General features: G+C 39.8%; 4 protein-coding genes across 5 annotated transcripts; all 4 read right to left on the minus strand.

The window, feature by feature from the left end:
* Nucleotides 1-2,576: 2,576 nt before the first annotated feature.
* On the minus strand, nt 2,577-4,246 carry LOC121874728 (cuticle protein-like). The gene is made up of 4 exons (XM_042379005.1): nt 4,144-4,246; nt 3,694-3,777; nt 3,145-3,282; nt 2,577-2,898 (listed from the first exon to the last, which is right to left on the minus strand). Exons 1-4 carry the CDS (start codon nt 4,153-4,155, stop codon nt 2,710-2,712), a joined length of 423 nt encoding a protein of 140 aa, XP_042234939.1. The 5' UTR covers nt 4,156-4,246; the 3' UTR covers nt 2,577-2,709.
* A 3,422-nt stretch (nt 4,247-7,668) lies between these two features.
* On the minus strand, nt 7,669-9,157 carry LOC121874762 (cuticle protein 8-like). Its single transcript, XM_042379052.1, has 4 exons — nt 9,056-9,157; nt 8,459-8,548; nt 8,204-8,341; nt 7,669-7,957 (listed from the first exon to the last, which is right to left on the minus strand). The coding sequence occupies exons 1-4, from the start codon at nt 9,065-9,067 to the stop codon at nt 7,802-7,804; spliced, it is 396 nt and encodes a 131-aa protein (XP_042234986.1). The 5' UTR covers nt 9,068-9,157; the 3' UTR covers nt 7,669-7,801.
* A 5,468-nt stretch (nt 9,158-14,625) lies between these two features.
* On the minus strand, nt 14,626-16,179 carry LOC121874759 (cuticle protein 19-like). Its single transcript, XM_042379049.1, has 4 exons — nt 16,094-16,179; nt 15,663-15,755; nt 15,016-15,153; nt 14,626-14,907 (listed from the first exon to the last, which is right to left on the minus strand). Exons 1-4 carry the CDS (start codon nt 16,103-16,105, stop codon nt 14,713-14,715), a joined length of 438 nt encoding a protein of 145 aa, XP_042234983.1. The 5' UTR covers nt 16,106-16,179; the 3' UTR covers nt 14,626-14,712.
* Nucleotides 16,180-21,598: 5,419 nt separating this feature from the next.
* On the minus strand, nt 21,599-26,594 carry LOC121874751 (adhesive plaque matrix protein-like). 2 transcript variants are annotated; one of them, XM_042379039.1, is made up of 4 exons: nt 26,517-26,594; nt 25,988-26,074; nt 25,632-25,769; nt 21,599-22,068 (listed from the first exon to the last, which is right to left on the minus strand). In XM_042379039.1, exons 1-4 carry the CDS (start codon nt 26,526-26,528, stop codon nt 21,682-21,684), a joined length of 624 nt encoding a protein of 207 aa, XP_042234973.1. In that variant the 5' UTR covers nt 26,529-26,594; the 3' UTR covers nt 21,599-21,681. The 2 variants fall into 2 exon arrangements, with proteins under 2 accessions (XP_042234973.1, XP_042234972.1); XM_042379038.1 differs by lacking the exons at nt 25,632-25,769; nt 25,988-26,074; nt 26,517-26,594 and adding exons at nt 22,300-22,437; nt 22,739-22,831; nt 23,140-23,197.
* Between the last annotated feature and the right edge of the window lie 106 nt (nt 26,595-26,700).

Raw genomic sequence — 26,700 nt, forward strand, 5'->3', positions numbered from 1 at the left:
TATTTTGTTGTATTAGAGAAACTTTTTTAATGTACGATAATTTTGTAGAAAGAAAAGTATTTGGTATTTTGGTGAAGCTTGATCGTTTTACTGAAATACGTAGTTTAGAGGTTGACTTTTAGGTTAGAGGTGGCGTTTATAGCAGGTTGGAGGTGATGTTTAGAACAGGTTGTAATTGACGCTTACAAGTGAACGTGTCAGAGGTGGCGCGCATTGAAAGGTGACCGCAAGCTACCATAGCCCAGGGAAACACACACACAAACACACACACACACACACACACTTTCATTCTTGAGATTTAATAGGGTCTCTCTCTCAGAATTTTTTTTATTTTTTTTCTTTATTTAGAGTCATAGCTTATGTAATTTTGAGTCGTAATTATAAATGCTTTTAGTTTCCACTGTAATGTACAGTATTTATAAATGATATCATTTCGTAGGAAATTTGCGGTAGTTTCCGTTTTGTCAATGGCATTAGTCACTATTTACGACATTTTAAATTATTACAGTTACCGTAGCATGTATTTTTTTATGAGTGTAATGTAATGGTAATTGGAACCACTATCTGGGGAATTGGAACTTGTTGCTATACAGTAGTTGCAAACACTTACAGTCTTTCCCAGTAATATATTTCACTTACTACTGCGCTGGTTTTAACTCAGAGGTTCTTTTATATTTTCTTCACCATTGTATTTACTTTCACGATTGAGGATGATTCTGGTTAAGGAATGGGACTTATTATTCTCGTTCAGATGAGTAATTTTTGCATACCTTATCAATCGTTGGGAAGGTGAAAGGTATTACATGCTAAAAGTTAAACCAGTCTCTAAAATTATCTGTTGTAGTTGAAGTGTTGGGAATTTTATTATGATAGGTTTTGTGAAATAAGTTGAATTTAGTATTTTTTAGAAGTTGGGAAGATAAACGTGTTGTTTTATTAGAGATACCTTGGATAAAAAGATGAATCGATTTATTAAGTGACGAGATGATGTTATCTAAAATTAGTATAGATTTGAGGGTTTTTTTTTATTGATAGTGAAAATTAAATAAATTCACAAATATTACTGGCGTGTGAGAAAAATCAACTGAATTTTAACACTGAAGAATCAAGAAGTTTTGAATCATGAAAACCTTCTTACCGGACACTGAAATGAAGCAGGAATAAACACAATATCACTAACAAAAATATAATACGGGGTTAAGGGCAGTTTCCTTACACCATGATAGTGTTAGATATCTTACACTTACAATTAGTATGTGTGCACCTGTAAAATATTGAACTTGAAATTGAACATCCAGCTATCGTAGAAACTTGGTCTGAGGACTTAAGTATTGTTTAGCTATTGTGTGTAAAATGACCAAGTGTACTGTCTATATAAAGATTTAAGAACCACGTTTATTCTTATGATTTTCAGATTAAAAGAATTTGGGGGGTTTTGTAAAATTTCAGTGGTATGCTGTTTAGAAATGTCCTAAAATCAGTACAGAAATATGAGAAAAAATATGTCACCGTTTGAAGAATATGCCTTAAATGTGGAAGGCGCTAAGTGTATAATGTGCCTGGATGTGTAGGTCTTTTGCTCTCAGTGATGTAGGGAAAGCGACAGCTGTGGTAAGGAAGCCTCGATATAACGATAAAGGCCAGTGATGGAGTGAACCCCCTCTAATGACGCGAAGACAAGTGCTGAGTCAGTAGTCCAGTGACGGGGGGGGTGGAGGCAGAGGTTAGGGCTTCAACTTTCAAGGGAAGACATCGGTTAGGGAGTCAACTTTCAAGTGAAGACAACGGCAAGGAGTCACCCTTCATGTGGTAGGGTTAAAGAAGACAAAGGGTCGTTTTAGTGGTGAGGGAAGACACTGACATCCACTACTGCACCTTGGTCACACTCCCCAGCTCACTCGTGGAATAAATTGGCCATTGTTGACTCCCTCCCTCAATGTCATCGTCACCTACGTGGAAATAAAAGTAGGTCTTCATTGACAACCTCAAGTTCAATCGTTTGTAAATATGCATCATTGTGTGTTCAAGTTCAAAGCCCCGATTTTCATTTCTCCACAAAGTTCACTATTTTCAGATATTTTTATCTTCAAAATAACTAGTTCGTAAACAACAAAATAAACTTCCTCATCAAGTTCGTTATTGTTAAGTCGTGTTCAGAAGTATCGGTATCAACAGGTTCGGGAGATCAACCTATTCCGGCATCTCTTCAAATTAAGCTTTTTTTTTTTACTTTCAACTCCCGTGTTGTGAAGCAGCAAAGTGAGTGTCTGAGGTTTCTTGTAACATCGTGTTAGGAATAGATTTTGTTTCTATGAAATTGGATACAATTTCTTAATCAAGCTTAAAATTACCAAGCCAAACATGGTCGAATACTCATTTGAGGGAGTCCATAGTTCCTCCTCAGCGTGCACTTTGATTACAGCCGAGCGGGCGTGCGTGCGTGTTGTGTATGTGGAAATGCTCTTGCTGGCAAACAAACATTTAGGATTTTTAGTCAATTTAACTTTTAGAGATCTCGGTCATCACAGTAACTGAACTTCGTATGATATGTGATAGGTGCTCAGGGTTATGAAACATTTTTACAAATAAACCTTTATTTCGTAAATAAATATATACAGAGTAGCCCTAGAATACAGAGACTGAAGGAAAGGTATATACTGGTATGATATATTGTATTATGTTGGTGTGATGTTTGGGGTTGTTTAACGATTACTGGTAAGAAGGTACCGGGGGCTGGTATGAGGGCTGGTATGAGGGCTGGGGAGGCTGGTATGAGGGCTGGCCATAAGCCTGGGGCTTGAAGGTGATGGGGGGACCGTACTCATGGGGGTACTGAGCCTCACCGTAGTACTCGACCTCAGCCCGGTAGCCGCCGTAGTCGTCAGCCACGTAAGTCACCTGCAGAAGAAGACGAATTATAAGAATATGACCTTAAACCTACATGGAGCTCTTGGTGTGACAGACGGATAGGATAGCGAGGGAAATGTGTGGACGAAAGGGGTGATGGTGTGGACAAGTGGGAGGTGAGTGGCGTTAAGTAAAGAGTATGACGCTCTTTCCTTGTCACTTTACAGGCTAGTGACAGACGGTGTGACGAGTATACAGTAGATAAGTTATTGACACAATACCAAAGCATTTTCTTACCGTCTGCTTGCGGCCGTCGGGGAGCTGGACGGTGTAGGAGCCCTGGACTGTGTTACCATCGGATTCTTCATTCTGGCTGAAGTCGGTGCCGGCGTAGTCGTCCTTCACACCATAGTTGAAATTGTACGGCTTGGGTTCCTGTGTAGATAAGACACATTAACTCATACGTATTTTGAGATTGACAATGTATTTTGTATTCTGTATATGTAAGATTAGGATAAAAGATGTGTGAAGCCCTTGTATTACTTGTGTCTTCTTTATTGTCACTTTCTACACTTTTCTTGCGTTATTCCCGTACTATTCCCTCCCTTGCTTGAAGTTTCTTTATACCTTTATTCAGCCATGACATAGAGAGACAAAGAAAAAGGTGAATAGCCAAATGTACAGTTGTTGTTATTGTTATTTTTTCAACAGTTGAGTTCGTTATTTTCACCTCTGTCTAAGGAAGGTTTGGTGTTAGAGTGTATTAATGTTACTCAACACTCTGGGTCTTCCAGCACAAAACACAGGCAGTTTTTACACCAAGCTACTGAGTGGGAGTGAACTTACCTCCCTGTACTGCTGGTGGGGAGCTCCGTACAGGTTGTCTGGGGCGGCCAGAACCACGCCCACCAATACCACAACCAGGGCGGCCTGTGGGGAGAAGAGTTTGGTCAGTGATTTTCACGCTACCAAAGTTATCGCTTCAAATTACTTTCTATTTCAACATTTTCTGGAGAGGTAACACTAGTGGTGCTTTGTCGACTTTTTTCACCGATTCTTTTGAGTGTTTCCGCAAGTTGTCTGTTTGATCAAAATCTGAAGTAACTAAAATATTTGGTTTAGACAAAAATATGCATGTAACTTGGAATGAACAAATCCATCAGTTCTGATGTAACTTAAGAGAGTGACAGGTTCTTAAACGTTCATGTTCTAGACAAAAAATGTGATGTAACTCTTGGTGAAAGGTCGCACATTGTCAGACATGAACCGATACTGATAACTTGTAGAACACAGCACCTTAGTAAACATCTTGAGGAGGAGGAGGTCGGGGTGTGAATGATGACAGCGATTCCATGTGCCACACTTTTATACCGTGAGGGTGGAGCTCGACCTTGGCACCGGATCGAGAGTGCCAACCCGCTCACACACTCACACTGTAGGGCAATTAGAAGGGGCTGGAAAAGTCGAGTCATGCAGCGACGAATATGGAGTAAGGTCGCGTGAGAGGGAATTAAGGTAAATGAATACTGTCTATCGTAAACTTGAAATTCCTTGAGAAATTGCCTTCTCCCGACCTGTAATTGGTGTGTGTGTGTGTCGTCGCTGCACTTCCGCTTGTTACGTTATTTTCCCCCAATCAAGGGAAATTTGCCGGCAGTTTCCTCCTGACAGCCTGATTCCACGCGTATGCCCAGGATTTTTGGGATTGCATAAACCAGCATATTATTTTCTTGTCAGCACTGCAACTTTACTAGAATCAGCATTTACATTGTGTGTGTTTACCTGCCTACATCAGTACTTGCAGTATACATTTTTTCAGTTATAATTATATGTTTTTGGGGGGTGATGATTTCTGTTCAGCATTAGAAGATTGATATTCTAGTCTGTGAAATGAAGTTAATATTTCCTACTGATGGTGATTATTATTATTATTGTTATTATTATATTATTGATATTATTGTCATTATTTGATATGGGTATTATTGTCATTATCATATTCATTTTGTTGTTATTTATATCGGGTGGGTCACTTGCTACTAATGACGTTACCTGGCACTTTCACTTGCGTTCTCGGGTCAGCAGGAGGGGGGGCGAAGAGAAAGGAAGGGAAGAGGAAGAGGCATTAAATCTACCCTAAACAGATACAAATAAAAATCGATCTCAGGAATAGTTGAACTGTGAATAAAGAAAATAAGACCTAATTTCTCAGGCTTTTTTTATAATTAATACGAAGCTTTTTTACCATTGTATATTTTGTTGTATTAGAGAAACTTTTTTAATGTACGATAATTTTGTAGAAAGAAAAGTATTTGGTATTTTGGTGAAGCTTGATCGTTTTACTGAAATACGTAGTTTAGAGGTTGACTTTTAGGTTAGAGGTGGCGTTTATAGCAGGTTGGAGGTGATGTTTAGAACAGGTTGTAATTGACGCTTACAAGTGAACGTGTCAGAGGTGGCGCGCATTGAAAGGTGACCGCAAGCTACCATAGCCCAGGGAAACACACACACAAACACACACACACACACACACACTTTCATTCTTGAGATTTAATAGGGTCTCTCTCTCAGAATTTTTTTTATTTTTTTTCTTTATTTAGAGTCATAGCTTATGTAATTTTGAGTCGTAATTATAAATGCTTTTAGTTTCCACTGTAATGTACAGTATTTATAAATGATATCATTTCGTAGGAAATTTGCGGTAGTTTCCGTTTTGTCAATGGCATTAGTCACTATTTACGACATTTTAAATTATTACAGTTACCGTAGCATGTATTTTTTTATGAGTGTAATGTAATGGTAATTGGAACCACTATCTGGGGAATTGGAACTTGTTGCTATACAGTAGTTGCAAACACTTACAGTCTTTCCCAGTAATATATTTCACTTACTACTGCGCTGGTTTTAACTCAGAGGTTCTTTTATATTTTCTTCACCATTGTATTTACTTTCACGATTGAGGATGATTCTGGTTAAGGAATGGGACTTATTATTCTCGTTCAGATGAGTAATTTTTGCATACCTTATCAATCGTTGGGAAGGTGAAAGGTATTACATGCTAAAAGTTAAACCAGTCTCTAAAATTATCTGTTGTAGTTGAAGTGTTGGGAATTTTATTATGATAGGTTTTGTGAAATAAGTTGAATTTAGTATTTTTTAGAAGTTGGGAAGATAAACGTGTTGTTTTATTAGAGATACCTTGGATAAAAAGATGAATCGATTTATTAAGTGACGAGATGATGTTATCTAAAATTAGTATAGATTTGAGGGTTTTTTTTTATTGATAGTGAAAATTAAATAAATTCACAAATATTACTGGCGTGTGAGAAAAATCAACTGAATTTTAACACTGAAGAATCAAGAAGTTTTGAATCATGAAAACCTTCTTACCGGACACTGAAATGAAGCAGGAATAAACACAATATCACTAACAAAAATATAATACGGGGTTAAGGGCAGTTTCCTTACACCATGATAGTGTTAGATATCTTACACTTACAATTAGTATGTGTGCACCTGTAAAATATTGAACTTGAAATTGAACATCCAGCTATCGTAGAAACTTGGTCTGAGGACTTAAGTATTGTTTAGCTATTGTGTGTAAAATGACCAAGTGTACTGTCTATATAAAGATTTAAGAACCACGTTTATTCTTATGATTTTCAGATTAAAAGAATTTGGGGGGTTTTGTAAAATTTCAGTGGTATGCTGTTTAGAAATGTCCTAAAATCAGTACAGAAATATGAGAAAAAATATGTCACCGTTTGAAGAATATGCCTTAAATGTGGAAGGCGCTAAGTGTATAATGTGCCTGGATGTGTAGGTCTTTTGCTCTCAGTGATGTAGGGAAAGCGACAGCTGTGGTAAGGAAGCCTCGATATAACGATAAAGGCCAGTGATGGAGTGAACCCCCTCTAATGACGCAAAGACAAGTGCTGAGTCAGTAGTCCAGTGACGGGGGAGGCGGCAGCGGTTAGGGCTTCAACTTTCAAGGGAAGACATCGGTTAGGGAGTCAACTTTCAAGTGAAGACAACGGCAAGGAGTCACCCTTCATGTGGTGGGGTTAAAGAAGACAAAGGGTCGTTTTAGTGGTGAGGGAAGACACTGACATCCACTACTGCACCTTGGTCACACTCCCCAGCTCACTCGTGGAATAAATTGGCCATTGTTGACTTCCTCCCTCAATGTCATCGTCACCTACGTGGAAATAAAAGTAGGTCTTCATTGACAACCTCAAGTTCAATCGTTTGTAAAAATGCATCATTGTGTGTTCAAGTTCAAAGCCCCGATTTTTATTTCTCCACAAAGTTCACTATTTTCTGATATTTTTATCTTCAAAACAACTAGTTCGTAAACAACAAAATAAACTTCCTCATCAAGTTCGTTTTTGTTAAGTCGTGTTCAGAAGTATCGGTATCAACAGGTTCGGGAGATCAACCTATTCCGTCATTTCTTCAAATTAAGCTTTTTTTTTTCCTTTTAACTCCCGTGTTGTGAAGCAGCAAAGTGAGTGTCTGAGGTTTCTTGTAACATCGTGTTAGGAATAGATTTTGTTTGTATGAAATTGGATACAATTTCTTAATGAAGCTTAAAATTACCAAGCCAAACATGGTCGAATACTCATTTCCGGGAGTACACAGTTCCTCCTCGGCGTGCACTTTGATTACAGCCGGGCGGGCGTGCGTGCGTGTTGTGTATGTGTAAATACTCTTGCTGGCAAACAAACATTTAGGATTTGTAGTCAACTTAACTTTTAGAGATCTCGGTCATCACAGTAACTGAACTTCGTATGATATGTGATAGGTGCTCAGGGTTATGAAACATTTTTACAAATAAACCTTTATTTCTTTAACAAATATATACAGAGTTGCCCTAGAATACAGAGACTGAAGGAAAGGTATATACTGGTATGATATATTGTATTATGTTGGTGTGATGTTTGGGGTTGTTTAACGATTACTGGTAAGAAGGTACCGGGGGCTGGTATGAGGGCTGGCCATAAGCCTGGGGCCTGAAGGTGATGGGGGGACCGTACTCGTGGGGGTACTGAGCCTCACCGTAGTACTCGACCTCAGCCCGGTAGCCGCCGTAGTCGTCAGCCACGTAAGTCACCTGCAGAAGAAGACGAATTATAACAATATGACCTTAGACCTACATGGAGCTCTTGGTGTGACAGACGGATAGGATAGCGAAGGAAATGTGTGGACGAAAGGGGTGATGGTGTGGACAAGTGGGAGGTGGGCGGCGTTAGGTAAAGAGTATGACGCTCTGTCCTTGTCACTTTACAGGCTAGTGACAGACTGTGTGACGAGTATACCGTAGATAAGTTATTGACACAATACCAAAGCATTTTCCTACCGTCTGCTTGCGGCCGTCGGGGAGCTGGACGGTGTAGGAGCCCTGGACTGTGTTACCATCGGATTCTTCATTCTGGCTGAAGTCGGTGCCGGCGTAGTCGTCTTTCACACCATAGTTGAAGTTGTACGGCTTGGGTTCCTGTGTAGGTTAAGATAATGAATACACTTCAAATTACCCGAGTTATTGTCAGCTGCTGAGTAATGAGGTCTAGGAGTGTGGGATTACAACAAAAGTGTAGGTAGTTGACTCACTGACCTCTCGGTATCCGGTCGGGTGTCTCGGGGCGCTGTAAATGTCAGAGGGGGTAGCCATAACCACGCCCAACACCACCATCAGGATGAACGCCTGCGGGAGGAAATTATTCTCGTATTTCATTTCCTAATATTTTTTTATTTACCCATTGAGGACGATGACTTAACCCTTGAAGATGTTGACTTAACGCTTGAGGACGATGTCACTCTCTTGAATACGATGAATTACGTCATCATATTCAATGGGTCATCGTTCTCAATGGATTAAGATGACATGGCGGGTAAAAATGAAACGTCAGCCGCTGTAAGTTGAACACAACATTTCCCTTTTTCAGGCCTTTCTCCCAATAATGCAGGGTGGCTGAACACATCATATTTGCATTATCCATCCTGTGCCACAGTACATGTATTGCTGATACGAGTTTCTTAAAGAATTTAGAGAATAATATTTTCACAGTACTTGGCTCAAGCATTTAATATATATTTCATTGCGAATAAGCTAAGGCTTGTGATTTTGAACTATGACTGAAGTAACTTTTAGAGATAAATGATGCACTAGCTTCTGGACTCGAAGTTTGTAAGTTGAGGAGGCTTCGATCACCTTGGTAAACATGTTGAGAGCAGTGTTGAGCTGTGACTGATGATGGTGAGCCGAGGTGCCACGCCTTTATACCGAGGCGTCCGAGTATGACCTTGACAGCGACCTAGCACTGCCAACTCGACCTGTACGGCTGGGAGTCACGTAGGGAGACAAAACTGAAAGTAAAGTCGCTTGGAATTGTCGGCTGGTAAAAATGATGCACCTAGATCCCATAACTTGACGAATTGTATGTTCTCGTGGCGGCAAAAATCATCCTCGGGATTAAATCTGTGCTCGTAAAGGGGCCTTCCAGACGACTTAACCCAGATTTACTAATGAAAATGTTAATTTCGCCATGTTGGTGGTGTCACAACCCCTTACTTTGGAGCTGTAATGTTGGGTAACAAAAGGTGCTTGAAAAATATTTTTTAGTAAGTTGTGCACTCCCTCTACACACATATATACAGTTCCTCAGGTAATGGGTACCCAATTTTAGAACACAGAAAATAGGTGCAGACCACAGACTCTTGTAGTGTCGGGTCTCTCGTTTGAAAGTTATATAAGTGTGTGTGTGTGTTTGTGTGGGTGTGGCTTTTCTTACCTTCCATAACAGTATTTTATCACCGTTGTTTCTATCTACAAGCACTTCTTAACTCAGTCGTTTTACATGTTTTCTCACCGCAAACTTAAGACTATACTTTTGGCTGTGTTGGTAAACCTTAGTCTTGTGACCTGCTTAAAAGTTTTCCCACGCGAGGTTTTTTAAGTGAGGCTTAACAAATCCAATGCTCAGTTCTTGGTCACTGTTGTTTTTAGTAATGAAGCTGAAATAATAGTTTAATGAATGATGAGCCGCCTCTTGTTTAATGAAGGATTTTATAGGGTGATTTTGAAAATAAATGCCTGAACCACTTTTGTGTGTTTAATACCGTCGTAGTAAATAAACTCGGTTGAGGTCGATGACTTAACCCCCGGAGTACAGTGTCATCATGCTGCAGGGTATAGTGCACCGCGTTATTCCTTGGGTTGAGTCTCATTGTACAGAGAGGGTTTAAGGCAGCATCCACAAGAGTACCTGGGGTTGGCCTCTTGCTCAAGCGGCTAAAATATCTTACTTAAGAGACCAAAAATATTTTAGTCAGGGAGGTTAATATCTTACTCAAGGGTTTAAGATAACTTACTCACGGGTTAGCATCTTACTCAAGGGGTTAAGATAACTTACGCAAGGGGTTATTATCTTACTCAAGTGGTTAAGATAACTTAGTCAGGGTTTAGCATCTCACTCAAAGGTTTAAGATAACTTACTCATGGGTTAGCATCTCACTCAAGGGGTTAAGATAACTTAATGGGCTAAGTGGTCGTGCTCGGGGGGGTCGCCATCTTACTCAAGAGGTTAATTACATACTTGACATAACAAAAATTATCATCTTGCATAATGTAACTTGTTAAACGGGTGAGGTAACTAAGTGAAATTAGTGGAAGAAGATGGGTGGAGTAATGGCGTTAATGGGTGTAATAGGAGACGCCATTGTGATAATCTTTATTCGGGCCAATTACTGTAGCTATTGCGTGGTGCTGCCTACAGGGTGTGCATTAGCTGTTGTCACGACCACCTTTTTACACCTTCATGGGGAATAGGGGTTAATCCGTCAGAAAATTGGAGATGTGTGAAGGTTTTCTGGGTGGATTGTTTGGATATATGTAGGTTTCAGATTATGAGCAAAACTTTCAGAAGGAATGGGAATGAGTGGAATGCTCAGATGTTTTCTTTCTCTCACATTATGGGTATAACTCATACAGTGGGTACCGGTAAATTTTTCAGTATGTGGAAAACTCACAAAAGGGGTAAAGTTTTGAGAGATTTTTAAAACTTTCTCTAAAAATTCGTAAAACATCCGGATTATGGATCAAATTTTCATATAATAGGCTATACGTTCTCATAATTGGTAAAACCTTAATAAAATGCTGAAATGTCCCAGAAAATTAATTACAACTTTCAGATAAATTTTTTTTCTTCTAATTATGGGAAAAACTTTTATATACAGTATTGGGTTAAACTTTCATAGAATGGATGAAACTTAGCAGAGAATATCAGGATTTTTGTGTTAGTGGTTGTAAATATAAACATGACACATATACTAAGATTTTGTAAATGGTTGTAAATATAAAGATTCCTAATAATTTTTGTGTGTTTGTAAATATAGACATTCATAATTATTTGAATGGCTGTAAATATAGTTTATACATCCATTAGTATTCTTCTTGCCAGGTGAGATAGGATTGATTGATTGTTGTAAATATAAATATGGATTAGTATTCTTCATGTCAGGTTGAGTTATAACAGTGGACTTGTGTATGTTATGACCGTAGTCTTTAACTGTAGGTCTCTCGCTGCTGGAAGGTGCATGACTGTGCTTCCTTAATGTTTGTCCATCGATGAAGAAAGAAGGAAAATGTTTAGAAAAGTGTGTGTGTGTGTGTGTGTGTGTGTGTGTGTGTGTGTGTGTGTGTGTGTGTGTGTGTGTGTGTGTGTGTGTGTGTGTGTGTGTGTGTGTGTGTGTGTGTGTGTGTGTGTGTGTGTGTGTGTGTGTGTGTGTGTGTGTGTGTGTGTGTGTGTGTGTGTGTGTGTGTGTGTGTGTGTGTGTGTGTGTGTGTGTGTGTGTGTGTGTGTGTGTGTGTGTGTGTGTGTGTGTGTGTGTGTGTGTGTGTGTGTGTGTGTGTGTGTGTGTGTGTGTGTGTGTGTGTGTGTGTGTGTGTGTGTGTGTGTGTGTGTGTGTGTGTGTGTGTGTGTGTGTGTGTGTGTGTGTGTGTGTGTGTGTGTGTGTGTGTGTGTGTGTGTGTGTGTGTGTGTGTGTGTCATTTAGAGTTATGATACTACGAATTAGAACAATTATACAAATACTACTACTAAGTAATGAAAATACTAATCTGAGAAATTCCCACAAATTTGCAGATGCCCTATTTTTTATCATCAAGGTTGGCATATATCTGAATCACGTAAATCCTGTGAGAAAACACATAATAATGATAACAGTAATAATCTGCATTTTTTCTGAGAATTTGATTCGTATGTCACTTGATCTCACAATACAGTAAAGATAAGTGTGTTAACTACAAAAGCCATTACAGTGCAAACAGAGGTGGTGAAAGGGAAACGATGGGAAGTAATTTTTTTTATTGTATATTTTATTGTAGAATAAACAAGTGGGACATATAGAACCTTTGTACAAGTCACATAACTCTAAGGCGTGGTTACTGGTATGATGTAATGAAGGATTTGACAGCAAGTAAAGTATCATGTGTAAATGTGTGTGTGGGGGGGGGGGGGAGACAGAGATGGATGTACCGTAACTGTTGTTGTTTGTGCTGAAATTAATGTGTTGATTTTATGGTAAGTGAACAAGTCTTGATAGGTCGTTCTTAATATAACAAAGCCAACGTTTTATATACTTGAAGAGTGAGCGTCACACCACAAATATTTATGACACCTTAAAGTCAGGTTGTAGTTCGATAACCCAGTTCTATTTAGTAAGCCAGCGTTTGGTGGGTCATCGTGACGGTAAGCAGGTATATCTTTTAATCCAGTCTATCTCGATAAGCCGGTGTTACTACGATAAGCCACTGGAATAAACCAACGTCATTTTCAACCCACATCATCACTGGGTTAGTCATCGCCGGTAAATATTAAGCCTGTTTAACCTCCATCAACCCATTCTCGGTTCCTCGTCTCATTAAACATCTTGTGGTAAGCCGTCTGGGTCTGTAAAGCGTGAAGGCAACCTTTTTAATGCAGTGAATGACAGCTTAATCCCTCGAGTATGATGCCAACCTTGATCACGTCTTATCCTCTTGAGTACAATGACTTATTCCCTTAATTAAGATATTTTAATGCCGTGAGTACAATGAATTTTACCCTATGATTACGATGACTTCACTATAACCAAGCCTTCTGAGTAGAGTTAATTAATCGGTTTTTCAAGATGTTTTAATCCCTTGAGTACTATTATTTAACCCCATATTACAGTGAGTAAGTCAGTTCTTTACGATATCTTACCCATGAGTACCTTGAGTCAGTCCTTGATTACGATATATTAATCCCTTACTTGCAATAACTTTACTTCTTGAGTACAATGACTTAAACCCTGGGAGAGCACGACGTTGAAATGCTTTAAATACAATGACCTGTTCCCTTGAATATGATGTTATTATACACGGGGGATTGATTCCTCGTTCTCAAGGGGTTAGGAGTGGTTTCAGGGGTTGTATTGGCGCTTGTTGCCTTGGTTAACATAGTCACACTACCTTACCCAGCCGTGTGGTTTCCTTAACGCAGTTGTGTAACCTTTTCTACCCTTAAGAACCGCTCTGTAATACTGTAGACACTCCTTATATATAAGTTCAAAATCTTTTCTCTTATCCAAATACTGTAAAGGCCTCGGGGTTGTTCAAAATCCTAGCGTAAAACACCCTTTAGGTAAGTTCAACATCCTTTACCACCACATCCGTCACCCACCACATCCGTCACCCACTCTCCAGCCTTAACACCCCCTTGAGAGAGAGCTACATCACTCTCCGTATTATCGCGTCAGGAGGTTTTGTCAGCTGTTCCGGCGAGAAATACGAATGGTCTCACGTACACTAGAGGGACTTTGGTGATGACGGGCAAGATGCAGCCAAGAACTGTTTCAAACTCCTTTCACTGGCTTGCAACATGGGACGTGTAAACTGGCTTGCAATAGGTGTTTGGCATGGGTATACTGGCTTGCAACAAGATAGTGGGATATGGGTAAACTGGCTTCTAAGTTAATTGGATTGCAAAGGAACTAGCTTAGACAGTTAGCCGACTTTCACAAGGAAGGGAAAGGTTATCAATGGGAAAAAGGGGAAGATTTAAAGAGAGAATAAATTGGGGAAGATTTAAGGATAGAATAAAGAGGGGAAGACTCAACAATGGAATCAAGAGGGGAAAGCCTTGCTCCCCTCTGTCCATGGCAAGCTTGTTAGCCCAGACAACAACACAAACAATGAAGGGCCTGTACAAATAATGAGTCATTTTGTATACGTTTAGGTGTGTTGATTGACCTGTCTGAATTATCTCTGGATGACCTCCCTTGACCGGTCTGGTGGAGGCGTTTGGTTGGTCCGGCTCAGAAGATGGAGAAATTCTCGTGTTTTGACTCTTTATCACTTTCCGTTGACTGTATTAATATCAGTTTTGGTGTGTGTGTGTAGGAGTGTGAGGACGTGTTTGTCATACCATGGAAATTCATGGTTAATACTCATGCCACAGATTCCGGTAGATGATAACATATGTGGCTTCTTGTCATTGATTTCACTTTGGGGGTAAAATTGATTTATCTCTGGCTCTTAATTTATTCATCTCTTTGGGTTGTTAACACAATCCTGATAACGTATTTCCATTAGATCCATATTGTATTATTTTCATTGACTGCTCTGTTGGTAGCCTTAACTCCAACGAATAGAAAATATAATAGAGTAATCATTTCCTTATATAATTACTATACATAAACACCGCCTGAGGATTGTTTGGTGTTTTGCATGTAAGGTATACGGTTATTAATATTGGGAAGTAAGTCTTTAAATTTTTATTGAGTCCACAAAAAAATATAACTAGCGAGGACATAACTTTAATAACAGTATAAGTATAATATTTTGTCTTATTGGTACACAGGTTCGGGTTGGTATGAAGGTTCAGGCTGGTATGAAGGTTCAGGCTGGTATGACTGCTGGGACTGGCCGTAAGACTGGGGCCTGAAGGTGATGGGGGGACCGTACTGATCTGGGTACTGAGCCTCGCCGTAGTAGGTGACAGTAGCCTGGTAACCGCTGTAGCCATCGACCACGTAGTTCACCTGAGATATAAAATGATCTTTAATGTGTACAAACAGGAAAATAAAAAATCTGTTCACAATTCTCAGGTAGACGAATTAAGTTTTAAGAAAAAATATCCGTCAACTTACCGTCTGTTTGCGGCCGTCGGGGAGCAGGACGGTGTAGGAGCCCCTGACAACGTTGCCATCAGATTCCTCGTTTTGGCCAAAGTCGGTTCCAGCGTATTCGTCCTTAACGCCATATTCGAAGTTGTATGGTATGACGGGCTGGCGGGGTGGAGGTAGGATGTCACGTTAATAATATACGAGGTGTGACACATGTCCTCAGACGGGGATGAATTTGGTTTGATTTCTGTTATTTCACTGTTGTAACTGATTAATTTATATACCATATTTGTTATGATTATGACCCCGCTATTGACTGTATGATGAAATTGGGACCCCAACAGTAGATGGCAATGGGGCTCTGAAACAGGGTAAAGAGGTACCCTCATTAGACTACGTTGGGGCCCTGACTGTAGGATACAATGGAACCCTGGCTAAGTTACAATGGGGCCCTGACTGTAGGATGCAATGGAACCCTGACTAGGTTACAATGGGACCCTTACTATGTTGCAATGGGACCCTTACTATGTTACAATGTGACCCTGACTATGTTACAATGTGACCCTGACTGTTACAATGGGACCCTTTCTATGTTACAATGTGACCCTGACTAGATTACAATGGGACCCTGACTAGGTTACAATGGGGATCATAGGACGTAGTGGACTGACCTCATTGTAGGTGGGTTGCGGTGCTGGGGGAGCGTATGGTAGGTCGGAGGGGACAGCGAGAGCCACGCCTACCAACACCACCACCAAAGTGACCTGGGGAGGTAAAATGTCCTCATTATTCCTCCTCTTGTGTGTGTGTGTGTGTGTGTGTGTGTGTGTGTGTGTACTGCTCTTGCGTATCTCATTAGATGTCTGGCAAAAGTTTGTCTGTATTTCATCATTATTCTTCCTTTTCCAGCTATTACGTGTTTCTTATTTTTCTGACAAGTGTGTGTTTTATATACGAGTAAGTGTGTGTGTTTTTGTGTGTATGCTTTATCATTGTCTTTATAGTAATGTCATTTGATGTTTGTTTGTGTGTAATGTTTTCGGGTTTTCACAGAAATTTCACAGCACTGATAAAACACTGTCTTTCTCAGACTCAAAGTCACCTTGGAGATCATTCTGAACTATTTGACGTTATAGTTGTGAAGCTTGACGAGAGAGTGATGTCCAGGAGTTGTGTGTGGAGCCTTATATACCGAGGGTGATGGTCGACCTTTCTTGCCGCGGGCGAGCACACCTGCAGGCGGTGGGTGGAAGCGTCGCCACACACACAGAGGTCACTGGAATTTGGAAGAATGATATGCGTTATGTAACTCCCAGGCTATAAATATGTGCTTCTTTTTTACTTATTTTGTGGGACTTGACCTCAGTACTTGTGTGATGCAACAAAAATTTTAGTGTGGTTTTATATTTAAGTTGAATTTTTCTTGGTAATGTTGAGGTACTCATATTTTATTTCATCTAATCCAATCCTTGACATACATTGATAACCTGAATAGTTTGTTTAGTTTACAAATGAACAATAGGGTTTGGTTTCGAACGCCCTCTTGTATACTTACTTGAAAGGGGGAGAGAAATGTATACTCTCTATCCATCCGTGGACATGATTTTTGAAGGGTGGCTCAGTAATTTACTTATAAAAGTTTATCTGATTTGAATTTGTATAAACAACTTACGGTAAACCCAGAAATGCCAATGGTTGTTTTCTTTTGCAATATCAAATACCATTAAGCGAGGGTGACACACTTTGTACCGGTTAATTATTTTTTATTTATTTATTTTTGGATAATAATGTATATTTTCGCTCATATAAGTTAATAAATACGTCATTTATTTTGTTGTTCTGCAGATCTTCAGGTTATATTCAATTACCTTCACTCTGCCATGGGAAGTACATTAGCCCTCGCCTGCCTGACTTCCTCTGTCTAAAACTGTAAAGTGTAAACAGAGTCTTAGAGATATTTGAAAGTTAAAAACTCTAAGAAGTGAAACTGTAAAGGCAGTCATCTTATGGTTTCAACATTCGGCTGCGAGTTTTGTTCCCATAATATCTGCTTTGGTAAGGTAAGACACCGTTCAATAGTTCGTCTTATACTGCAGTTGTGTGTAAGGAAATAATGGCGTTCAATTTTTTACAAGTAAGAAAAAACCAGTTGAGTCCTTTACTGAATCGCTACTACTTTATATCTGTTACTGGTATCATTATCATTATTTGTTCTTATTTCACTATTATTTACTTTTATTTTATTATCGCCATTGACTACAGAATAATGTCCATTTCCAAACATTCCACAGGAGCAGACCTGCATGACAAGTAGACTAAATTATGGCGCATCATTGTTGTGTGTTGTCATAATGTGTGTTGGCTGGTGGTGGTGGAGTGTAAAAAATGCGAATGACCAATTCTTACTAGAGGCGACAACACTCACTCCTAGACACCGATATATTGTATGCTTGTGTATCGCGAGTGACTCCATAGGCGGAAGCTCTTGTGGTTGACTTGTACACATACACACACACATATGTTCAATCCTTCATTCATTGATTTCTGTTTTTTTTTTGTGCTCCATGTTTTGAAATAGAGAAATTTATAGTTTTCGGGAATATTTATGGTTGGTTTGAAAATAATTTAGTTCAGTTTCTCTTCCAATGTAAACAGAAAGGCCATACAGGGAGTAATTTTCTTCCGTGTTTTCCACCTAATAATGGTGAAACTTATGCTAACATAATTCCCAGTTTGTCTATAAATTACTGTCAACTATAAATCATGATCATTGACAGACTGACATGGTATAATTTCCGTTTTTTGGGGAGTTTATCATAATTATCCATGAGGTATAAGTTGAAGAGTTGATTTGAAGTTTATTAAGTGTTTTATTTCCACACCTGTTTCTGTCTGTTGTCGAAAATCAACTCAAGACGGACTTTTACCTTCACTAGGTTTATATTGTACTGTTGGGTCATAAACTTTGGTGTACTAGTACTTTTGGGTCATAAACTTTGGTGTACTAGTACTTTGGGGTCATAAACTTTGGTGTACTAGTACTTTTGGGTCATAAACTTTGGTGTACTAGTACTTTGGGGTCATAAACTTTGGTGTACTAGTACTTCTGGGTCATAAACTCTGGTGTACTAGTACTGTTGGGTCATAAACTTTGGTGTACTAGTACTGTTGGGTCATAAACTTTGGTGTACTAGTACTGTTGGGTCATAAACTTTGGTGTACTAGTACTTTTGGGGCATAAACTTTGGTGTGTTAGTACTTTTGGGGCATAAACTTTGGTGTACTAGTTCTTTTGGGTCATAAACTTTGGTGAATTAATGTTTACACAAATTTCCATGACTATTTTGGTGTGGTCTTATATGAGTTGAGGGTTTAGTATGAAGGTTGGGGCTGATAAGAGAGCAGGGACTGGTAAGAGAGCAAGGGCTGGTGTGTAGGCTGGAGCTAGTATGAAGTCTGGGGCTGGCCATAAGACTGGAGCTTGAAAGTGACGGGGGAACCATGCTCCTGGGGGTACTGAGCCTCGCTATACTACTTAAGATATAAAGATTTTTAGACCTTGGTCGTACTCAACCTGAGCCCAGTAGCCGTTGTGGTGGTCAGCAACGTACAGTAGGTCACCTGAGATAAAATACTGAGGTGGAATTATAAATACATATTTTTCCTGCCATCATTTAAAGGCAGGTGTTGAAGAGGAAGAAAATCGTTGACAAAATAAAATTGTGTCAACCCGAAAGCTCAGTTGTCTTACTATACGCGTTAATTATTACAGTCATTTTAGCCAGTATAGTAATCGTATTAGGGTTTCTGTTATGGTATATTACCGTTAATTTGCGGCCGTCGGGGAGCTGGACGGTGTAGAGCCCGAGACAGCGCTTCTGTCAGGTTCATCGTTGTAACCAAAATCTGTACTAGAGTAGACGTCTTTGACACTGCAATGGAAGTTGTTAGACAAGTCATCCTGGATAATTGTGTCAAGTATTAGAGGTATTTAGTAGTCATGTTGGGTGCATTTTCATTCACATCAGTGAAAGGAAGTGCTAGTAGACTGACCTGCTTGTACCTGGACTGGTGTTCTGGTACGGCAGCGAATCATGTTCACCACCACCAGCATAATGGGCTTGTTACCACTTGTTACCTTCCCATACCAATAAGAGAACATTCACTTGACGCTTTAAGGCAGTCATCCCTGCGTCAGCTCCACGAGGCCGTCACCAAATACTCTGGGAGTGATCTTCGCGTGGTATTGCTCACCCATCCGTCCGTCTGTCCGTCTGGTTATTGCGAAATGGTCTCCGCAAAGTATCAATGATTCTGATGGCAGCATTGTAACCAGACATTGTACCTGAGTTCATTATATATTATTATTAATGAACCCTTTATATTACTGTCGCGGTGGGTCCGGGTGGAAGGATCATTCATTCTATTGGTGACTGTTTCATCACAGAGTAGGTGAGTCACGGAGGGTCAACATGATGAAAAAGAAACTGGTAATTATGATCCCACGAGAATATAACGAGTAAGTTAGTGTATGGTCATACCGCTGACAATTGGTGAAACTAAACAGGAAGCGGACGCTGTCTCAACACTGGTGAACTGAATGCCAAGTTACTTGATTGCCAACACTGATGTAACAACTACGTCCCCTTAAGACACTGTTTATTATACTTTATGGCAAGTAAATGTTGTAAAAAAAATTTATAACTTTCATTTTTTACGTATTCAGAGACCCTGAGGACTCGGCTTGAAGTTGCGGGAATATTACTTTAAATAAATCTCAGATTGTTGTTTATATTTTTCCAACATTTTCAAGGATGAGGTTATCTAAATGTTGCTCGCTATTGATGGGTCTCTATAACTTCTGATATTATGTCGATTTTGCCCAGATGGCGCGAAGATCTAACCCGTCCTTAGTTCTTGTACAAATCAATGATAACTTACAGATCTAAATGTGTTGATGGAAAGATCTGAACGACCATGATTATAAGGTTATGGTGTCGGAAAAGCTTTAAAAAGTGATGGTGATGGACCTTGAGGGAGATGTGTGGAGGGTCAGCACTCCTGCAGGCTGTGGGTGGAATGACCACGGGAGGCAAATTGTGCAGAAAAGGCCACTTAAGGGCGTCATGCACCGTCGAATTTGCAACTATTTTTGTTATTGTTTAATCTACAATTATTCTTCCCCAAACATAGGAAGTATTTGTTTGTGGGACTTCATTTCGTTGTTTACTATTATAACAGTAGAGTTATAAAACAGATCTATGCTGTCACGACCATCAGCCATTCTGTCAGCAACCTTTTCATAGTATCGCTTCCTTATAAAAATGCAGCAGGATGAAGTGTGCTATGGGTGTGTTCCTTCTATACTCCTCATTCAGTGTTGTGTCAGCGTTTAACATCCCACATGAAAGTAGAGGCTTTGTTGACCCTTGTTAAGGATAATGTTTTTATGTATTTCTCTACTCTTGTGTGTGTGTGTGTGTGTGTGTGTGTGTGTGTGTGTGTGTGTGTGTGTGTGTGTGTGTGTGTGTGTGTGTGTGTGTGTGTGTGTGTGTGTGTGTGTGTGTGTGTGTGTGTGTGTGTGTGTGTGTGTGTGTGTGTGTGTGTGTGTGTGTGTGTGTGTGTGTGTGTGTGTGTGTGTGTGTGTGTGTGTGTGTGTGTGTGTGTGTGTGTGTGTGTGTGTGTGTGTGTGTGTGTGTGTGTGTGTGTGTGTGTGTGTGTGTGTGTGTGTGTGTGTGTGTGTGTGTGTGTGTGTGTGTGTGTGTGTGTGTGTGTGTGTGTGTGTGTGTGTGTGTGTGTGTGTGTGTGTGTGTGTGTGTGTGTGTGTGTGTGTGTGTGTGTGTGTGTGTGTGCAGTATATTAAACTGAAATACTCATAGTCCGCTGAATGTAGGGTTAATAATTACGTGTTGACTTCACAGATGCATTTGAAAAATCTCTTACAATAGGTTGCATCAGTGGCCATTGAGGGCGCTGTATAGAGAACGTTGTGTTTACTGACGACACAGTTCGTGTGTTTTAACGTGTGTAGTAAGACTTAGACCTTGACCAAGTCCTAACAGCGTGCATTTATTTTCGTACGAATTGATGATAATATTTAGATGTCAATTTTCTTATATTGAATCCTGTATAGTACTCGTACATTTCTAACTCACTCCTTAAAGGCGATTTGTTTTTCATTGGCAATACCTTAAAAATTGTGGTAACGATTATGATAATCTAGGTATTTTAACCGTGTTACCTAGCGACGAATTGATGCAAGTTTAAATAAAGAAGATCATGGTGAGATAACGATCGCTTGTTAAGGTGGAATATTGAACAATTATTAGTAAACTGGTGTGAGATCTCGTTCAAAAGGTCAGAGAGTAGAGGGAGAGGTTAAGGTATCTTGTATATTTATTAGAGTGTAAATAGATTGGATCAGTTGTGTATCAGTGAGTTTGAACTGGAGGCAGGAATAGAGGGGGATCTGCTTGGATAAAAATTATCCAATTACACACTTGTCTGTGCGTGTCTCAGTAAGTACAGTAGTGTTGTCCCCGGTCAAGTGGTTCACTGTATCGTTGTTTTTATAGTGACGTTTTGTGGGTGAGATACTGGCAGTATATAGAGGAAATAAAACTTTATTTTTTCTATGTCAACAAAAACATTAATAGCTGTGGAACATTACTTTGGTATTATATTAAAATGTTATGCGTAGGAAGGTTCATTCTGATATGGGTTCTGGTATGAGGGTTCGGGCTGGTATGAAGGTCCTGTTGGGTATGAGGGTTCGCGCTGGTATGAAGGTCCTGTTGGGTATGAAGGTTCCTGTTGGTATGAGGGTCCGGTCGGGTATGAAGGTTCCTGCTGGTATGAGGGTTCCTGCTGGTATGAGGGTTCCTGCTGGTATGAGGGTTCCTGCTGGTATGAGGGTTCCTGCTGGTATGAAGGTTCAGGCTGGTATGACTGCTGGGACTGGCCGTAAGACTGGGGCCTGAAGGTGATGGGGGGACCGTACTGATCGGGGAACTGAGCCTCGCCGTCGTAGGTGACAGTAGCCTGGTAGCCACTGTAGCCGTCGACCACGTAGTTCACCTGAGACATAGAAGGATTAGGTGAAAGTGCCTAAAATGTTTTACCTTTGTATTTAGGTTCATAAAAGAAAAAAAAAATTAGGTCGAAATATACAGTATTTGGTACCATCTGCATGTAAAACAAATTCGACATATTGCTTATTAGTGATGAATAAAGTTACTACGCCAGAGGTGGTTTGTAGTTTTTTAATTAATAAACCAGGATAAGTGTGATTTTTTTTCGTCAACTTACCGTCTGCTTGCGGCCGTCGGGGAGTTGGACGGTGTAGGAGCCCCTGACAACTTTGCCGTCAGATTCCTCGTTTTGGGAGAAGTCGGTACCGGAGTATTCGTCTTGAACGCCGTATCCGAAGTTGTACGGCATGCCACCCTGTAAGATTGTCGTGGGTGTTAGGTACATGGATCACTCATAAATGCTGTAATGTAAATGTTTATGAGGATGTTTTAAGTAATTGTAATCCTTATTTATTGTTGGTAATGTTAAAGGAGTTGTATTAAGTGTACTGTTTTTTATTTTTAAGCAAACATTTCAACAAATTATTTCCGTTTTAAGATGAATTACTTTATTTCCTCGACGGTGCACAATACACATTATACAAGATCATGTTGAGCCCTGACTCTATAGGTTACAGTGGGGCCCATAGCGAGGACATAGTGCGTGAGTGACTTACCTGGTTGTAGGTAGGTTGTGGTTCTGGGGGAGCGTATGGAAGGTCGGAGGGGACAGCCAGAGCCACGCCTACCAACACCATTACCACAGTGACCTGGGGAGGTAAAATGTCCCCATTATTCCTCCTCTCACGACTATGATGTGTTTGTCAGTATTTTTATGGCGTGTAAATTAATATGTATAATTGGGCATGAATATATGGTGACTGTATCTGTAAATTAATGTTAATTGGTGCATGAGTAGTTCAGGACGGGAGAAGTCTTCGTATGCAGCGCGGACCCTGTCCCCAAAGAGTCGTCAGGTCAATGGTACCCATTTCCAGTTTTATTTCACTATATTAATTATTTCTTGATATTCCGAAATGTTCACAGAAATAATAAAAGACGTATCAAACATGATTACCTTGGAGATCATTCTGATGAGAAGACAAGTTGTAGTTGTGAAGGCAGACGAGCCAATGATGTCATGAAGTAGTGTGTGGAGCCTTATATAGTGAGGGTGGTGATGAACCTTCCCTGCCGCTGGTGAGCACAGCACACCTGCAGGCGGGAGGACGACATAATGGTGTTAGGTAACAATGAAGCAATGGACGTGTTATTTTTTGTTGTGTTAACGTAAGGTGGTGAATATAATTCCCCAGGAAAAGTTTTTTTTACTTTGATGTCAGGAAGCTTAAATATCTCTGATGTTAGATGCTGTAAATTAATATAAATAGTTTGTTTTTAGAGGAAATGTAACTGGCTATCTAACTCGGAAGTTAAAAGTAGTCTCATAGGTTGAGTTTAAAGTATTAATGTTACAAGTTGTGAAGTGAAAGGTCTATATCCAAGGTGAGGTCAAGATCAGTTAAGCTTGATTGATGGGATTAAATGACAATAAAATTAATTGAGATATCGGTGTGTTTCAGCAGTTACGATGGTACAGTGTCATTATCCTTAAAAAAATAATTTATCCTATTGAGAGGACTAAGGCATTGTATTCAAGCGATGAAGTCATTTTACTGATGTATCACCATATCTTACTCAGTACTAATCTCTTGAACTCAGGAGGTTGGCATCGTAGTGAAGAAAATTACGTAGAAATATAGAGAGTTAACAGCATGGTAAGTCCTTGGTTGTTGGTGTCCCAGCTTGTACTGTCATGGCCCCTCTTCCAGGTAGATCAGAATATCATTAGTCAAATAGGGATCACATTAACCTAAATAATCAAATTCCGTCAACAATTACTAACCCTTGTAAGGTGAGATACGCTGGGTAGTGAATGTTCGTGTTGGTGGGGAACGAGTCGCCTCAGTGGTGAATTTTTCAACCGAATCTGTCGCAGTTAATATCTTTGTGATGTTGGTAACTTTTACAGAATTTCTTTAGCCAGAGACACACGATACTCCAGCACACCAGAAAGTGGTAGACAAGATTGCCGAATGAACTTATTACTCGTACAATTTTGCAAGTTGACCTGAACTATATTCTTAAGGTACTGTACAGACGTCTCCAATTATACAGTTATTTGTGACATGTGATAAGCCAAAGGATGAAGTGAGGTCATCAAATAGGCCTGAGTTAGTCGGTCAGGTAAATAATAGACCGTGGAGGAAAGGTTTCATTGGTTCATTAATTATAAGTCATTTACGAGTTGAAACATCACAAACAAACTTCAATCACTGATGTTGCTAGTCACTTATATTTTATCTTTCCATTTCGTTGTCATAATAATGTGTTTAATAGCAGCAGTAGAGTTACAATTGCTATGGCAGTATCATTCGAAGTAAGGACTGTACATGAAACAAATATATTAAACGCTAACACCGTTGTATATCTCTAATGATGACGTCCTATGATGATTTTCACCCCATTGTTTGTAACAGTGTACAGGTTTACTCAATACTTTGTAACTGTTTCTTTATATACAACCGACAATCCTGCATCATTAAATGTTAAAATGTATTTTCGTCATTGGTAGCTGTTTTACACCATGACAGTCGGAGACAGACCAAGAGCTGCACTCAATGGTTTGACGTTATATCGATACATTTGACACTCGTTTTTGTAATTCTATTATTGTTAAGAGGCCAAGACATAGAAATTCCAAATGTAAACCAAAAAATCCTTGTGAACTTAATGTCAGTTTCTTGACCGCTAGTGACAATCCATAAAAAAATAAGTAGTGAGATATATTTGTACTTTACCAGTCTTACTCACCATCCTTTACCAATAGGTTAATTTTGGCTTATAAAAAGTAATTTTGATTATTTAAAATTGTTTATTTTACTATATATATACACAGTACATCTGGAGATAGCTTGTTGTCTGGTTCGTGCGGTTGTTGGAGGGTGATAGTTCTTAATGGTATGATGACTGGGGCTGGTATGAGGGCTGAGGTGTGTATGAGGGCTGAGGTGTGTATGAGGGCTGAGGTGTGTATGAGGGCTGAGGTGTGTATGAGGGCTGGGGCTGGTATGAGGGTTGAGGTGTGTATGAGGGCTGAGGTGTGTATGAGGGCTGGGGCTGGTATGAGGGCTGAGGTGTGTATGAGGGCTGAGGTGTGTTTGAGGACTGAGGTGTGTATGAGGGCTGGGGCTGGTATGAGGGCTGGGGGTGGCCGTAAGACTGGGGCTTGAAGGTGACGGGGGGACCGTACTCATGGGGGTACTGAGCCTCGCCGTAGTACTCAACCTGAGCCTGGTAGCCATTGTAGTGGTCAGCCACGTAGGTCACCTGAGATGCACAGTACTCATGAGGAAACAAAAAAATAAAATGATGGAAATTTTGTAAGTAATTCATAAATAATGGCTTAATAAATACAGTATATGGTATTTGAAATTTGATAAAAAATATATATCTCATGCAAGAGTTGCAGTGCTTTGTGTAGTTCCGACATGCTTTCAGTCATCTTACCGTCTGCTTGCGGCCGTCGGGGAGCTGGACGGTGTAGGAGCCACGGACAGTGTTTCCGTCAGATTCCTCGTTGTGGCCAAAGTCAGTGCCAGAGTAGTCGTCTTTGACGCCGTACTGGAAGTTGTATGGCATGCCATCCTGGAAGATTATATAATGAAGTAGTATTACCTGGTATTTATATATATATATATATATATATATATATATATATATATATATATATATATATATATATATATATATATATATATATATATATATATATATATATATATATATATATATACATATACTCTATGACTATTTGCATATGTCATGTTAGACTTCTCTAACAGTAACAGTATAACTTTACTGACCTGTTTGTGCCCGGACTGTTGGGGAGCGGTGTATGAGTTGTGCTGGGCGGCGAGAGTCACCCCCACCAACACCACCACCACGGCAACCTGAGGAGGACAGAACTTGATTACAGGATGTTCGTCAGAGAATTTAATGACCGTTTCCTTAAAGCTTGATTCTATTACTTATTGTCAAGACTTACCATACTTGAGGATTTGAGATTTTTTGTTTATTTTTAATCAACTGTACATCATCTACGTGGGTCTGAATTCAATAATTACTGACAGGTTGCCATATGAAAGGTGTATATGGCAGTTTCCTTTTATGGACGTTGGTGAAACTCTTTGATTCAGTCACAAAGCAATACTCTCGATAACGTTCAAACTGAATTATGAGCTAGACATTGTTCCCGCACTAAAGATTTGAACGAAGAACATGTTCATGTCCAGCCACCGTAGAGCAATATTTAATATTTTAACGAGAAGATCCCTAAAATTGTATTATAGTTTGTTTTATCAGTAGTGTCCACTAAATATGGCGTGTATATACCTTAGCGATCATACTGGTTGTTTCTGTTGTGGCGTCGAAGAAGAGAATGATGTGGAGGAGGGGCTGATGGAGCCTTATATAGTGATGGTGGACCTTGAGGGAGATGTGTGGAGGGTCAGCTCTGTAGACTGTGGGTGGGAGGGCCACTAGGAACCAAATTGTGGAGAGAAACCCACTTATGGGC

This window comes from Homarus americanus, unplaced genomic scaffold, assembly GCF_018991925.1.
Source record: "Homarus americanus isolate GMGI-L3 unplaced genomic scaffold, GMGI_Hamer_2.0 scaffold40841, whole genome shotgun sequence".
NCBI lineage: Eukaryota > Metazoa > Arthropoda > Malacostraca > Decapoda > Nephropidae > Homarus > Homarus americanus.